Raw genomic sequence first — 14,217 nt, forward strand, 5'->3', positions numbered from 1 at the left:
AGGTCCACAGGAACCAGTCTAGCTCAAGTTGTAAGAATCTAGGAAAGCAGTTGAGATCCATCTTGTTGGCTAAGGACATTGTCCCTGTATTTTTTGGGCCCCTTTAATATAGGTATTTGCACATTTATTAAAATACAGTAGCTGAATCAGAAAATAAATAAGGAAAAATCAGTCTAACTTTTACTGAGAGAAGTAAAAGAAAACTTTTTGGCAGAGACTGTTATCCCCATCTGTTTATAGCTTTATTAGTCACAGGATTTTAAACTTTTTCCACTGACTTTCAAAAAAGCTTTTGATTTTCAAGTTGCTGTTTACTTGCAAAATCAAAAACTAAATTATCTCTAAAAAAGCTATCAAGAAAGCTGTATCAGGAAATACAAATAGTGATGTAGAAATTCTTAAGCAATTTGATATACTTGAGTATGTATGAGTAACTTATAAGGATAATTTAAACAGTATTTTAGTAAGTCAGAGATAGCTGCCGCAAAAATGATCTATTCATTGATATTTTTACATATATACTTTTATACATACTTTATTTCTTCCTCCAGAGCAGTCTTGAAAAGCTTGAGGAGTAGATACTCTTCTCGCTGATTGGAAGCATAATTGTATAGTGTGAAAATAACAGTGTCCATAAATTTAGTTGACTTATTTTGTGGCATCTGGAAAATCAGCTTGGCCAGGTATGAAGGATTGGTCTAAAAGAAAAGAGGGAAGAAGGACAAAGTCCGCCCCCCAAACCTGTATGTTAATATATTATTAAACCAGAGAGGAGTACCCTATCCCCTTTAATATATAGAAAGCATATAGTGGAGAATCTGACACATAATAAAACTTTAAAAGGTGTCAGCTAATATTAATACTAGATGAAGTCATAAAGTTACAATAGGATTTAAGTTTATATGCTCTATATTTATGATATATAATTATATTATGTACATTATATACTGTTAACCATTTCAAGCTACATATTACTATTCATTGTAGAGACACAGAAGAGAGAGGGGTTGGCCACGAGAATCCAGTATCTGAAGGGACTGGCAATAATGATCCAAGAGCCCAGCTACATACATAGATTCTTCTAGAAAGACTGATGAGTGGACAGAAGGAAGTACATCCCATATTCTGAGACTAGAAAGAAAAAAGAAAAGGATACGTTCACATGTGGAGACAGTGGGATGCGAGGAGGTTTTACAAGGAGAGAGAAGGTAGGAGTGAAGTGGGGATGCTGAAGGGAGGGGTGAGGTCAAGATAGCTGATGGATGAAATGGTAGAAGAAAGTGACAGAAAGAAAAAGACACTGCAAAACCCAAGAATTTAAAAAAATATTAAAAAAATAAAAATAAAATAAATATTTAAAAAAGTGCAGTCCTGAGGGTTTTCTGAGGTTGGCATTCCTGAGATGCACCAGCACCCTTCATGCAGAATGAGTTTTCTCCAGTAGCTACCCCAACCAGATGAGGTTAGAGGAGGACAACTACTATATAGGATGTAGAGGAAAATATTTACACAGAGAAATTAAATATCCCTATTCTTCATCTTCCTTCTGATGAGAAAAGAAAATTTTTCATACATGGAAACTAGTGTTCATTTAATACACCCAAGCAGTTTGGCTGTAAAGTTTCGAAGGAAAACCCGAATTCTAGTTTTGTTTTTAAAGATTTATTTATTTATTTGACAGACAGAGGTCACAAGTAGGCAGAGAGGCAGGCAGAGACAGAGAGAGAGGGAAGCAGGCTCCTACTGAGCAGAGAGCCCAATGCGGGGCTCGATCCCAGGACCCTGGGTTCATGACATGAGCTGAAGGTAGAGGCTTTAACCCACTGAGCCACCCAGGCACCCCCCGAATTCTAGTTTAACTCACCAATTCCATTTACTTTTAAGCTCATCATGATTGTCTGAAACTCTGTGAAGCCCTAGCTAAGGACAACCCTTTCTCTGCAGTTCTGCAGTGGTTCTTTTTCCACACTGAACCATATGGGATGAGGAGAAAGGAAACCCACACTAAAGCTAAAAAGCCTACTGCTCATGCCTCCCAGATGACCTGAACACTTTTCCATGGAGGCTGAGACTTCAGAGGCAAACGCCAAGCAAAACCTATAGCAGCTGACCTGTGCTTGGCTCTAACTTCTTGCCAAGGAATCATTCAAAGGCCAAGGGAATCCAGACCATTTGCTTTTCTGCAGTTTCCTCAATGAGCTCAGGCAAATGTCTCAGAGAAAAGGTAAAGAAAATGGCATGATTTCAAGAGATACTTCACTCGGTGCCACAGGAATGGTGGAGCTCTGGGACTGGCAGTTCGGGGTTGTTGGGGGAATAAAATGGTGGCGTTATTCTCAACATGTTCCTGCGCTTTTACCCTTTCCATTCATGGGTCTCCACACGTAGAACAAGGTAAAAAATACAAGTCTTAGGCTAATGACCACAGTTTCACTCTCCTTATGACACAAATTCTATCAAAATCTAACACTAGAAACTAAATCCTAAAGAAGCCTCACACATTTGGGAGGTTCACGGATGTCAGAAAGAACAAATGGGGCGCCTGGAGGCTCAGTGGGTTAAAGCCTCTGCCTTCGGCTCCGGTCATGATCCCAAGATCCTGGAATCCAGCCCCGTGTCAGCGTCAGCTTTCTGCTCAGCGGGGAGCCTGCTTCACTCTCTCTCTCTGCCTGCCTCTCTGCCTATTCGTGATCTCAGTCTGTCAAACAAATAAATAAAATCTTTAAAAAAAAAAAAAAGACTAAATGCCCAAGATTAAATTTCCAACTGGTAGATGACTGCTATTCTAGTTGAGGTAGACAAAAACCCTTCCCTACCCAGTGGGAGCCCCCTTTCTTTCCGGGAAGTTTGCTGGAGTTAGTTAAGCAATGGATTCTACAAACAATACTGTTTTGACACTGTCCTACTATGCTGCCACATCGTGGCCAACTGTGGCACTACACCTGCTCACCACTCTACCTCCAGACAGCCTTCTCATGTGTACTAAAATTAACGTAACTTCTCTCATGGGACGAACCACACTTCATTCATGCTTTGGGTCATATGTTCTGTGTATACCTAATGTCACTGTGGTCCCCAAGGAAAGATTCAGGGACTTCAGGCCTTGAGGGAGTCACCACCAACAGCAGCAGCCTTCCCACACAAAGGGACACCTGACTCAAGGAAGAACTGTTGACCTACCTTTTGGGGGAAAGTTTTCCTGCCAAAGGGAAAGCTTTGTTTATCACTAACACTTGCTTACTCACTTTCCTTCGGGATTGAGTGGATGTACTGGTAGAGCAGATAAGGTGAATCAGTGATTAACCAAAACAGTAACTGGTCTACCAGAGTCCAACCATAAGCAGTTCAACTTAGTTCTCATCTGCACCCTGGAAGCAGTGGAAGATGACTGTTCGTTGACATCGTAGTGATACCATGAAAATAATGAAATAAAAAAGATGCCCTATTGTCCTAATCCAAACTCTGGCTCTTTTCTCAAAAGAAGCACCAGCTGGTTCAGATAAAGATCCATTTGGCACATATTTTAATTTTGTCACGGCCAATAGCATCTGCTTATTTTATCCTGTCTCTGCAGATAATGGTAATATAACATAGTATCAGAAGCAGGGGCTCCAAAGTCAAACTGCCTGGGTTCCAATACCCTTGCTTTACCATTTACTGGGTACATCTCAGTTTTCTCATCTGTAGCATGGGAATAAGAATAATTACAGTTTTCCGAGGGTGGTAGGAAGAATGCAAAGAGATGATGTGTGTGAAGCACCCAGAACAGCACTGGGTATTTAGTACTTAGCACTGGGTACATGCTCAAACATGTCAATGACTGCAACTTTACATTGGGAAAAGATCCATTATAAACCACCGCCAAGGAATATAGTCTCAATCCAAAGCTTTTCGTGAAAGCAACTATTCTTACCTGTAAAAGATAAAACAGCTGCTGGTAGGTTTCTAGTGTTTTTCTCCTCTCTTTACTCAAACTTTTAATTCCCTGGTTGTCAGTGTTATTCAGTATTTGCATTTCTCCACCTTTTTTCTTATTCAGCTTCGTTCTGTGTGAAATTACATCCTGGAAAAGAATTTATGAAATGATTACTTTTTATTTTGCTGCTGTTTTTTTTTTTTTTTTATCTCCTCCCTTCACACACACCTTGAAACACATGTGTTGGAAAGATTAATTTTCCACATTTCCCTTAGGAAGAAACAAAGGACAGAGAATGTTAAAGGAAACTCAGCTTGCAGGTGAATTTAGCTTTTGTAATATTTGTTCTCCAAAGCTGTACTTAGCTGTTCTTAAGATGTAATGTAGGCACCAACACATTTCAATAGGGAAAGCACTGTCTTTTCAACAGATGATTCTGGGATAACTGGAAATCCACATTTACAAGAAAGAAGTCAGACCCCTACCTCACACCATAAAGAAAAATTAACTCAAAAGAGATCAAACAACTAAATGTAGGAGCTAAAACTATTAAACTTTGAAAGAAAACCTAGGCATATATCTTTGTCCCTTTCGATTAGGCAATGGGTTCTTACATATGACACCAAATGTACTAGTGACAAAAGGAAAAATAACCTGGACTTCATAAAAAGTAAAACTGTTGTGCTTTGCAGGACATTACTAATGAAATAAAAAGACAACCCACAAAAGGGGAGAAAACATTTGCAAATTATACATCAAATGAGCAATATAAAGAACTCTTGCATCTCAAAAATAAAGGTAGCCCAATCAAATATGGCAAAAGATTTGAATAGACATTTTCCCAATTCATACCTTGCTGATGGGAATGTAAAATGGTATACCCACTTAGAAAACATTTTGGTAGTTCTTCAGAAATTAAAGATGGACTTACCATATGACCTAGAAATTCCGCTCTTAGGTATATAACCAAGAGAATGGAGGACCTCTGTCTGCACAAAAACGTGTACATGAATGTTCACAGAATTATTCATAATACCCCCAAAGAGGAAACAACTCATATGTTCATTAACAGATGAATGGATAGATAAAATGTGGTATATCCATACGATGGAATGTTATTCGTCAATAAAGAGGAATGAAGTACTGACTCAGGCTAAAACATGGGCAAACCTTAAAAACACTAGAAGGGTGCCTGGGTGGCTCAGGGGGTTAAGACTCTGCCTTCGGCTCAGATTATGATCTCAGGGTCCAGGGATCGAGTCCCGTGTCTGGCCCTCTGCTTGGTGGGAAGCCTGCTTCTTCCTCTCTCTCTCTCTCTCTCTCTGCCTGCCTCTCTGCCTACTTGTGATCTCTCTCTGTCAAATAAACAAGTAAAATCTTTTAAAAACAAAAACAAACAAAAAAACACTTTATTAAGAGAAAGAAGCCAGTCACAACAGATCACATACTGTGTGATTCCGTTCATATGAAATATCCACAACAGGCAAATCTGTTCAGCCAGGAAGTAGATTAATAATTGCTCTGCTGTAGGACAGAACAGGTAGTAACTATTAAGGGGTATAGGTCTTGTTTTTTTGAAGTGAAATGTTATTCACATGATAAAACTCACAAGCTAATTTGAAAACATTTTCTCTCAGGTTTCTTTTTAGGGTGAATGTTCTATGCCTATGGATGTTATGGTTTCACTATTTTGTGAATATACTAAGAACCACTAAAGTATACACTTTTAAAGAATGAATTAGATCTTCTCAAAAAATATGCAAATATGCAATGCAGCAATTAGAGATAGAAGTGAAAAGAATCCCCTAAATATTTAACAAAGTTAATTAAAAATTTTTTTAAAAAAGAATTTACTTATTTATTTGACAGAGAGAGAGCGCGCGCACAAGCAGGGGGAGTAGCAGGCAGAGGGAGAGGAAGGCTCTCCACTGAGCAGGGAGCCTGATGCGGGACTTGATCCCAGGATGACCCGAGCTGAAGGCAGACACTTAACTGACTGAGTCACCAGGTGCCCAACAAAGTTTATTTTATCAGTCATGCTCCTTTAACCATTTACAACAGAATCTTTGAAAAGGTGTGGCTGCAAACCTGTTACAAGGTCATTTCAGGCCATTGTGTTCCCTTCAAGTGCATAAAGGACCGTGAACAAGAGCAGGACTTCTAGGTAAGGGTCTACCAAATATTTTTACAGGGACCCACAGTACAAAATATACCTTACGTCTTTTGCTGGTAAACACACATGCACGCATACTCAATGTGAAATACTTATCCATACTACTGGGATACACTTGGATATCCTCAATTTGCTTTTACTCTATTCAACTTCTAAAGATTGCTGATGTGACTCACTTAATTGCTTTCATGACCCCCCCAGCGGCACATGACTCAAATGAACGCCAGTGCTCTAGAATGAGTGTCTCCTCTGCTATGTAACACTGGGTCACTGTCCCACAGAGTAGGTGGCAATAAGGCTGTTTTTCCTAAATCTTCTTCTGTCTGCTTCCTGAGCTCTTGGCCAAGCCTCCACTTGAGGAGTCAATCTGCAGCCAGCATCAGGATGTTCACCCACAGTTCCTGAGGCGGGGCACTCTGGGGATTTCAGACAACACAGTGCTTTACGGTGCCTGCATCCCTGTTTCACTGGTCCTCTAGCATCCCTGACCCCTGTCCGTCAGATGCCCGAAGGGACACTTAGTCATTCTGACAACCAGATAGGTTCCTGCCACCACTTCCAATTGCCCTTGGGGATGAGAACTACTGTCAGCTTTTGAGTAAAGTTCTAAATCTGCTTGCGTCCTAGCACCCCATTCTCCCATAGTGTGGGTTAGTCCATGGGTCAAAAAAACCTCTTAGGAGTTCTGCTATCAGATGGTTCCATGTGGTTATACTCACTGTCCTGTGGTCTATGATTTTACTCTTGTCCATTCTCAGCTTAGAGGGGGGCCACCTGAACATCATCCCTTACTTCTGTCTCCTAATTGCTAGTATGCAGAAAGAGGGGAATTGATTTGTATCTCCACAAACTTTTAAAAAAGGCAATATTTTCACCCTTACTTCATAAGCATATGAAAAATTTCAGGAGGAGAAAGGAAGTGTACCTAAGCATCGGTTAAGGGGAAGTCTGAGTGGGCAGCTGTCTGCCATCCTTATTGATAAGCAGTCCTAAAACATCACTAGGTTAAGTCTGGTTTATGGCATATAGCCCAGCTTTCTTCTCTTCAAGTCATTGGTGAGGCACCGGGCATTCAAGTCTCTCAAATACACAGAGTAAATAGATTATCTTGGTTTTAAATATTCGTCAGACAAAAAAAATCTTGCTATTTAACTCCCCCTCCCGTTATTTTCAATGCAGGTGGCTCTGGAAACTGAAGACTTTTCATTTGTTTTGTTTCCAGACTTCAGCTGTATGTTATGGTTTTTGGCATACAGAGAAGAGAAGAGAGAAGAGGGGGCGGGAGTGGCAAGCAAGCTCGCGGGCGGAACGAAATTTCTCTCCATTAGAAGAGAGAGACATTGGGTGAGGCCAGGACATGGAGAATAACCGAGCAGCAGATGCTGAGCCCTGGAGGGGAAGGGGTGAGGGAGCCAGCAGCCGGACAGATGGAACACAGTGGTGTGGGTCATGGCAGGAAGCCCATCTTCCTTCTTCCCTGAAATCATGTCTTGCTTAACACTCTAGTGTCAACAGAAGTTTTCTTTGTGAAGCTTAAAGGAGTTAAAGGACAACCAGGGAGGGGTTCCAAACACATATGCTTTTCACTAATGGAAATTTAATGTCCTTTATTCTTACTAATAAATCTTGAACATGGGAAGAACAGTGGTTTGAAGAAGCAACAGTATTTAACTTGTTCATGATATTCCCTCATTTTGATGTTGCTCCCCTTTTTGTCCCCTTTCCCTGACCACACGATACCTGCGTGCAGGTCATAGGCTGTAATATGAAAATTTTTATAGAAGGTGTAGAGTAGTACAAAGAGTTTGGGATTTGGAGACATGAAAGTAGGGGTACCTGCAGAGCCTGGCTTTCCCTGGATTTTAGGTAGCCCTGGCTTGCACGTCCGCACTCCTATTATATACCCCACTCATCAACGAGTATTTCAGGGGTTCAAGATTCCTTTTACTTCTCTTTTTTTCTTTTTAATAAGATTTGTTTACGGGGCACCTGGGTGGCTCAGTGGGTTAAGCCTCTGCCTTCGGCTCAGGTCATGATCTCAGGATCCTGGGATCAAGTCCCGCATCGGGCTCTCTGCTTGACCTGCTTCCTCCTCTCTCTCTCTGCCTGCCTCTCTGCCTACTTGTGATGTCTCTCTGTCAAATAAATAAATAAAATCTTTAAAAAAAAAGATTTGTTTACTTATTTTAGAGAGAGAGAGCACACACTTCTGTGAGTGGAGAGAGGGGAGGCGGGAGAGGGAGAGAGAGGATCTCAAGCGGTCTTCCCTCCTAGCATGGAGTTGGATATAGGGCTCAACCCCGCGACCCTGCAACCGTGACCTGAGCCAAAATCAAGAGCTGGAAGCTTAACCGACTGAGCCACCCAGGTGCCCCAAGATTACTTTCACTTTCCATTCAGATTTTCTTTCAAGCTAGTTTGAATTTGTAGTTCCCTTCCTCCCTACTTCTCCAAGAAACTTCTACCTCAGTTGCTTTGTTTCCATCTCTAAACCTTTTTCTTTTGCCTAAAACCAATGTTAGTCATTTCATTCACCCACTGACTTTCTGTGATTTCTAGGAGGAATGTCAATTTTACTTTTTACTTATATATTTATTTATTATCTTTTATTAATTATTATTATTATTTTTTTAAAAGATTTTATTTATTTGACAGAGATCACAAGCAGGCAGAGAGGCAGGCAGAGAGAGAGAGGAAGGAAAGCAGGCTCCCTGCTGAGCAGAGAGCTGACATGGGGCTCGATCCCAGGACCCTGAGATCATGACCTGAGCCGAAGGCAGAGGCTTTAACCCACTGAGCCACCCAGGCGCCCCTAATTATTATTTATTATTGATTGATTGATTGTAAGGTGTACGCCCAACATGGGGCTTGAATGCATGACCTTAAGACCGAGTACTGCACACTCTACCAGCCCTGAGCCAGTCAGGCGAGGAACATCAATTTTAGAAAAATTTTAGAGAGCTGGAGTTCTTCTTTATAGATCAAGCTACTTCCTCTTTCCTCATTAAACACATGCTCAGTATGTATGTATGTATGTATTTAAACAATTTTATTTATTTACTTGACAGAAAGAAAGAGCACAAGCAGGGAAGCTACAAGCAGAGAGAGACAGAGCAGGAGACTTCCTGACCAGCAGAGAGCACAACTGGGGCTTGATCCCAGACCCCAGGATCATGACCTAAGCTGGAGGCTGATGCTTAACGGACTGAGCCACCCAGATGCCCCAATATGCTCAGTATTTGGAAAAAAAAAGATTCAAGAAGTTCAATTTCACCAGCTCCCTGAAGAAAAATCACTTTTTTTCTAGCTTTTAAAAAAAATTTTAAATAAATAAATAATTATATTTACATATATGTTATATATATATTTCACAATAAATGAAATTTACTGCTTTAAGCACTATCTTTGCTCTTGTATTGCAAACTTTCCCCCCTGCCCTTAAATGTTCTTTAAAAACATTATTTTTAGAGGCTATGTAACCTACGTGTTTAACGAATTCTGCTGTTTTCTGTTTATTGTTTTTGTGTTTGGGTTGTTTTTCACTTTTTCACGAGTATAAAGCTTCGCCTATACTACTCTGACCATCAGACTAAAAATGCAACTATTGGTAATAACACTAAAGACCATATGCTTAATAATCGTTAGCTTAATTTCCAATAAGTAATCAATATTTGGAATTTGAAAACATAAGTTGAAAAATCAGGTCTGTTTCAGAATGCTATCAACTGGGAATAATTTTAAAAAACCTTTAACAGTCCTCAGGACCTGAAAATTTGCCACAATTTCATCTTTCGCATCAATAACAAGCTACATGTTACGTCCTCTATTCAGCGTTTTGCAACAGCCTTTATTTTAAAAGGCAAGGCATTTCCTGTTTACAACTTTATGGGAGGAGGGTAAAACAGCAGTCGAAGGCTTTAAAAGGAATTTTCTGAAGGACCTTCTGGAATATATTATACTTTACAAATTCTCATGTTTGTCAAATAATACACTTTTTTTTTAAAGGCGAAAAGTACTATTTTTCTGGACAAAATAATGAAAACAGACTTAATACAGAATACTTAAATTGTGCTTTTCTTAACAGTTAGAAAAGACCATCATTTCCTATTTTATAAATTGCTCCATTTCCTTCATTTTCTGTGCACTCACTATTTCTCTGCAAGGACCAGAGATGAGAGTGCAGCATTCACGCCCACTACTCTGTGGGCCTCCTGAGCTGCTCATTTCCCAGGTTTCCAGAACTACAGACTCAAGTTAGTGACAGCTGGCACTCTATGTTTGACCCATGGCAGTTTTCTCAGAGTTTCCAGAAAGTCAGCTTCCCATTCCCCTCCCAACCTACCCGTTTTCTGAAAATTGACGTGGCCCTGGAACCGGGGGGGGGGGGGGGGGGGGGGGTGGGGAGAGAACTCTTACCCTACAAGTCTCCTTTCTTGGGTAAAAATGATACTTTTCACATGATTTGAGAGAGCTCTGAAATGAGCACAGATAGAAAACTATAGCATTATTTACTTAGAGGCTGTTTTGGGGGTAGTCCACTCTGTAGGGGCCATTTTGGAAATGTGTAAAGGTGTATGTTTGTTTGTTTTTTTTTTTGTTTTTTTTTTAAAGATTTTATTTATTTATTTGACAGAGAGAGAGATCACAAGTAGGCAGAGAGGCAGGCAGAGAGAGAGGAGGAAGCAGGCTCCCCGTGGAGCAGAGAGCCTGATGCGGGGCTCGATCCCAGGACCCTGAGATCATGACCTGAGCCGAAGGCAGTGGCTTAATCCACTGAGCCACCCAGGCGCCCCTGTTTGTTTTTTTTAAAGATTGCATTTTTTTTATTTGGGGGGGAGAGAGAGAGTTCGTTTGAGTGGGGGGAGGGGCAAAGAGAGGGAGAGAGAGAGAGAGAATCTTAGGCAGATGCTGTGTTAAGTGCCAAGCTCAGCGCAGGGCTTGACCTCAATGACCTTGAGATCATGACCTGAGCTGAAATCAAGAGTCAGACTTCCAAATGCCTGAGCCATAAGGTGCCCCATAAAGGTATTCTTTTAAAAACATCCTATCAATTGGAAGGTACTACTGGTTTCTAGTAGGTGGGGACTGGGATGCTCTGTTATCCTGCAATTTGTAGGGCATTCCTGTGTAACTTCTCCACATTTTGCATGGCTGGATTTTTCAGTGTCCTGGTGGTTATTCTGGTATGTCAAAATTCTGTGATTATTTGAGCCTAAAAACTAGTTGTTTTAGATATAACCAAAATACATTTCCTCCCAATTTTAATATACACTGACTTTTCTAGGACTGCAGTTCTGTGGGGGAGATCAATGTGCTTATTCTGAACTTTACAAAGAGTTGTTTTCCATTCTGGGAAGTGAAATCACGGACAGTTCCCCCCTCACTGGCATTGGTCTCATCTGTGGCTATTCATACACCATTAAGTTTGTGGTACTCTGGGAAGAGGCCCAAGCCTCAGGCAACTTGATCACATCTTCTAACAGCACTGGGCCCATGTACTTTCATGTTGCAAACCATGTTTTTATTATCAATTACTTTTTATATTCATGGAAAGGCCTCAGTCTCATTATGAAGGTACATATGTAAGCAGGCTTTGTTTCCTATAAATTTCATTTTAGAATGGCCAAGAAATCTTACAAAATATATTATAAGGGGCAGGGTCCTAAAATTTTGCAGGTCTGAGAACCATGAGAAAAATGGTCAGTGAATTTGGACAACACATTCTGGATTCCTAATAAGTTTAGCTGGACAAAGGTATTATGGGAAAATAAACATGCTCCTTCTCTCTTCTAGGAGCCAAGGGCCCCACAGATTCTACTGACCTCCAGTGTTATCCTGTTCTTCACCAGGAGCCCAATCTTGATGTCCATCAAGTTCAGGTCTTTCTCAAGCTGTTGATTGGCTCTGATCTTGGTTACCACCTCTTCCCTTAACCGTGCGACCTCCAGCTCCTCCTGAAAATCCAAGTTACTTTGGTCCAGTAGGTGTACAAATTTTCGGATTACCGTTAATGGTGGGTTTTCAGAGCCAACTGTGGGGAAAGAAGAGGCATGCTTTCGTTAGGCATGTTTGGAACTATCATCAACAGGAGAAGAATCAGATACTTCACTAACGCGTTACGATAAAAATATAGCAACGGAAGTACTTGGTCACTACAATGACTCACTCTGCCCATGTCATATCTGGACAGGGAAACTGATCTTATAAATAACCGCACACCACCAATGCCATCTGGTCCGTCTTCTTGTTATTATCTCGTTATTATCTCATTTATCAGCCTTCTTCCACACTGCTTCCAGGACTCTCCCACTGAGAAGATAATTCTACCTATCTGCACCTTATTGATGAGGAATGTGAGAAGGTATGTTAACTAAGTTATCTCTGAGACCCTGTGGTCTCATCCTGTGGATGAACCAGATAAGAGACTCCTGTTCTTGCTGGAACAAACAGGAAGTGGCTTCTCTCAGCCCAAAACACCATGAGGGAGTGAGCAGGAATTAGTAGAAAGTTTAATTAGAAAACGTCAATGAGAGGAGAACTGTAAGACCAAACAGGAGCTAATGAAATGACAAGGGGAATGCACATTCTATGTGGCACAAATTAAAGGGTTTTAGTGGGGCGCCTGGGTGGCTCAGTCAGTTAAGTGTCTGCCTTTGTTTGGTTCAGGTCATGATCCTGGGGTCCTGGGATTGAGTCCTGCATCGGGCTTCCTGCTCGACCCCCACTTCCAACTTGTATTCCCTCTCTTGCTGTCTCTCTCTGTCAAATAAATAAATACAATTTTAAAAAAAAGCATCTTAGAAATTGAAATTTGGTCCTTGTCCTTTCAGCACAGATCAAAGGAGGGCACTCAGAGGCTGGGAGACCAGCCTCAGCTGTTGAGAGGGGGGTCTAAGTTCTAAAAGTGTTTCCTCTCAGTGTTTTGAACCTTAATTATGCTTTAATTCCCTGGCACGTTGCTTCACAAAAAATATAGTTGTTAAAGAGTTTTAGTGAACACTGAGTCAACTGTAAGAATAAACGATGTGGACCCTCAGTGATGAATGATGACACACAACAGCACAAAGATGACTTGAAAAAGCTCAGCCCCCTTGTGGCAACTTCCATCACCATCCTCTTCCTTACACTGAGACACTACCCCATCTTCTTTCTACTTCCACCTTGGTTCTGTGGTGTTTTGACATTTTAAGAAATAAGAAGAGGTGGGGCGCCTGGGTGGCTCAGTGGATTAAAGCCTCTGCCTTCAGCTCAGGTCGTGGTCCCAGGGTCCTGGGATTGAGTCCCGCATCGGGCTCTCTGCTCAGCAGGGAGCCTGTTTCCTCCTCTCGCTCTCTGCCTGCCTCTCTGCCTACTTGTGATCTCTGTCTGTCAAATAAATAAATAAAATGTTTAAAAAAAAAAGAAATAAGAAGAGTTAAACCAATCACACAAAGAACTAATAGCATGAACCCCACATGGACAACCAAATCTAGGGGCATCAGTATTAGTATTTTGCCACTTCTGATGGGCTTTATTGCAGAAATTACTTCGGCTCTTGGGATCCTTCTTTTCCTGATCACTGAAGCACATGTGAATTTATTGTCTACTATTTCCAACAAAGATGTTGCTAATGACATGGCCATTTTAGAAAAAGCCGGAGCGATGCTTCAGAGCTCACATATGTAGCTAAGCTGCGAGGACACAAGCCAGCTCACCAGGTCTCCAATTCTTTCTGCTCCTAAGGACCGCTTATTTCTGTATGTGCCAATAAACATGTTAGAAACAAATTAGTATTCTAGCTTTACTAATTATTACTGCCCCAATTTAATATTTCCTCTGTCAGCAGAAGCCCTATGACATCTTCAGGCTGGGAATCATTTTGGGATATTTGAATTTCAGAGAATCACCTAACTTGACAGTCATCACTGAGAAGTGGGCCACATCACAGCTGCAGTAACCAACAAGCCTAACGGAACTCAATGCCTTTCCAGAAGGAATGGGTGAAAATGGATGATGACAGTCCAATAAAAGTGACTTTCTTTTTTCAGATTAAGAATGCCTTAGTCTTTGGGTACCTAGGTGGCTCAGTCGGTTAAGTGTCTGTCTTTGGCTCATGATCTCAGAATCATTGGACTGAGCCCAATGTTTC

The 14,217-nt window shown here is 41.1% G+C and overlaps 1 protein-coding gene across 1 annotated transcript in view; it reads right to left on the reverse strand.

The window, feature by feature from the left end:
* IQGAP2 (IQ motif containing GTPase activating protein 2) overlaps positions 1–14,217 on the reverse strand; it is a 281,580-nt gene that overhangs the window by 32,764 nt on the left and 234,599 nt on the right. The window contains exons 21-23 of the mRNA XM_045999265.1: positions 11,912–12,120; positions 3,914–4,063; positions 535–698 (exon numbers count right to left, since the gene is read on the reverse strand). Coding sequence (XP_045855221.1) covers positions 535–698; positions 3,914–4,063; positions 11,912–12,120 — 523 coding nt within the window. The remainder of the gene's footprint in view (positions 1–534; positions 699–3,913; positions 4,064–11,911; positions 12,121–14,217) is intronic.

Source organism: Meles meles, chromosome 3, assembly GCF_922984935.1.
Source record: "Meles meles chromosome 3, mMelMel3.1 paternal haplotype, whole genome shotgun sequence".
In the NCBI taxonomy this organism is placed as follows: Eukaryota; Metazoa; Chordata; class Mammalia; order Carnivora; family Mustelidae; genus Meles; species Meles meles.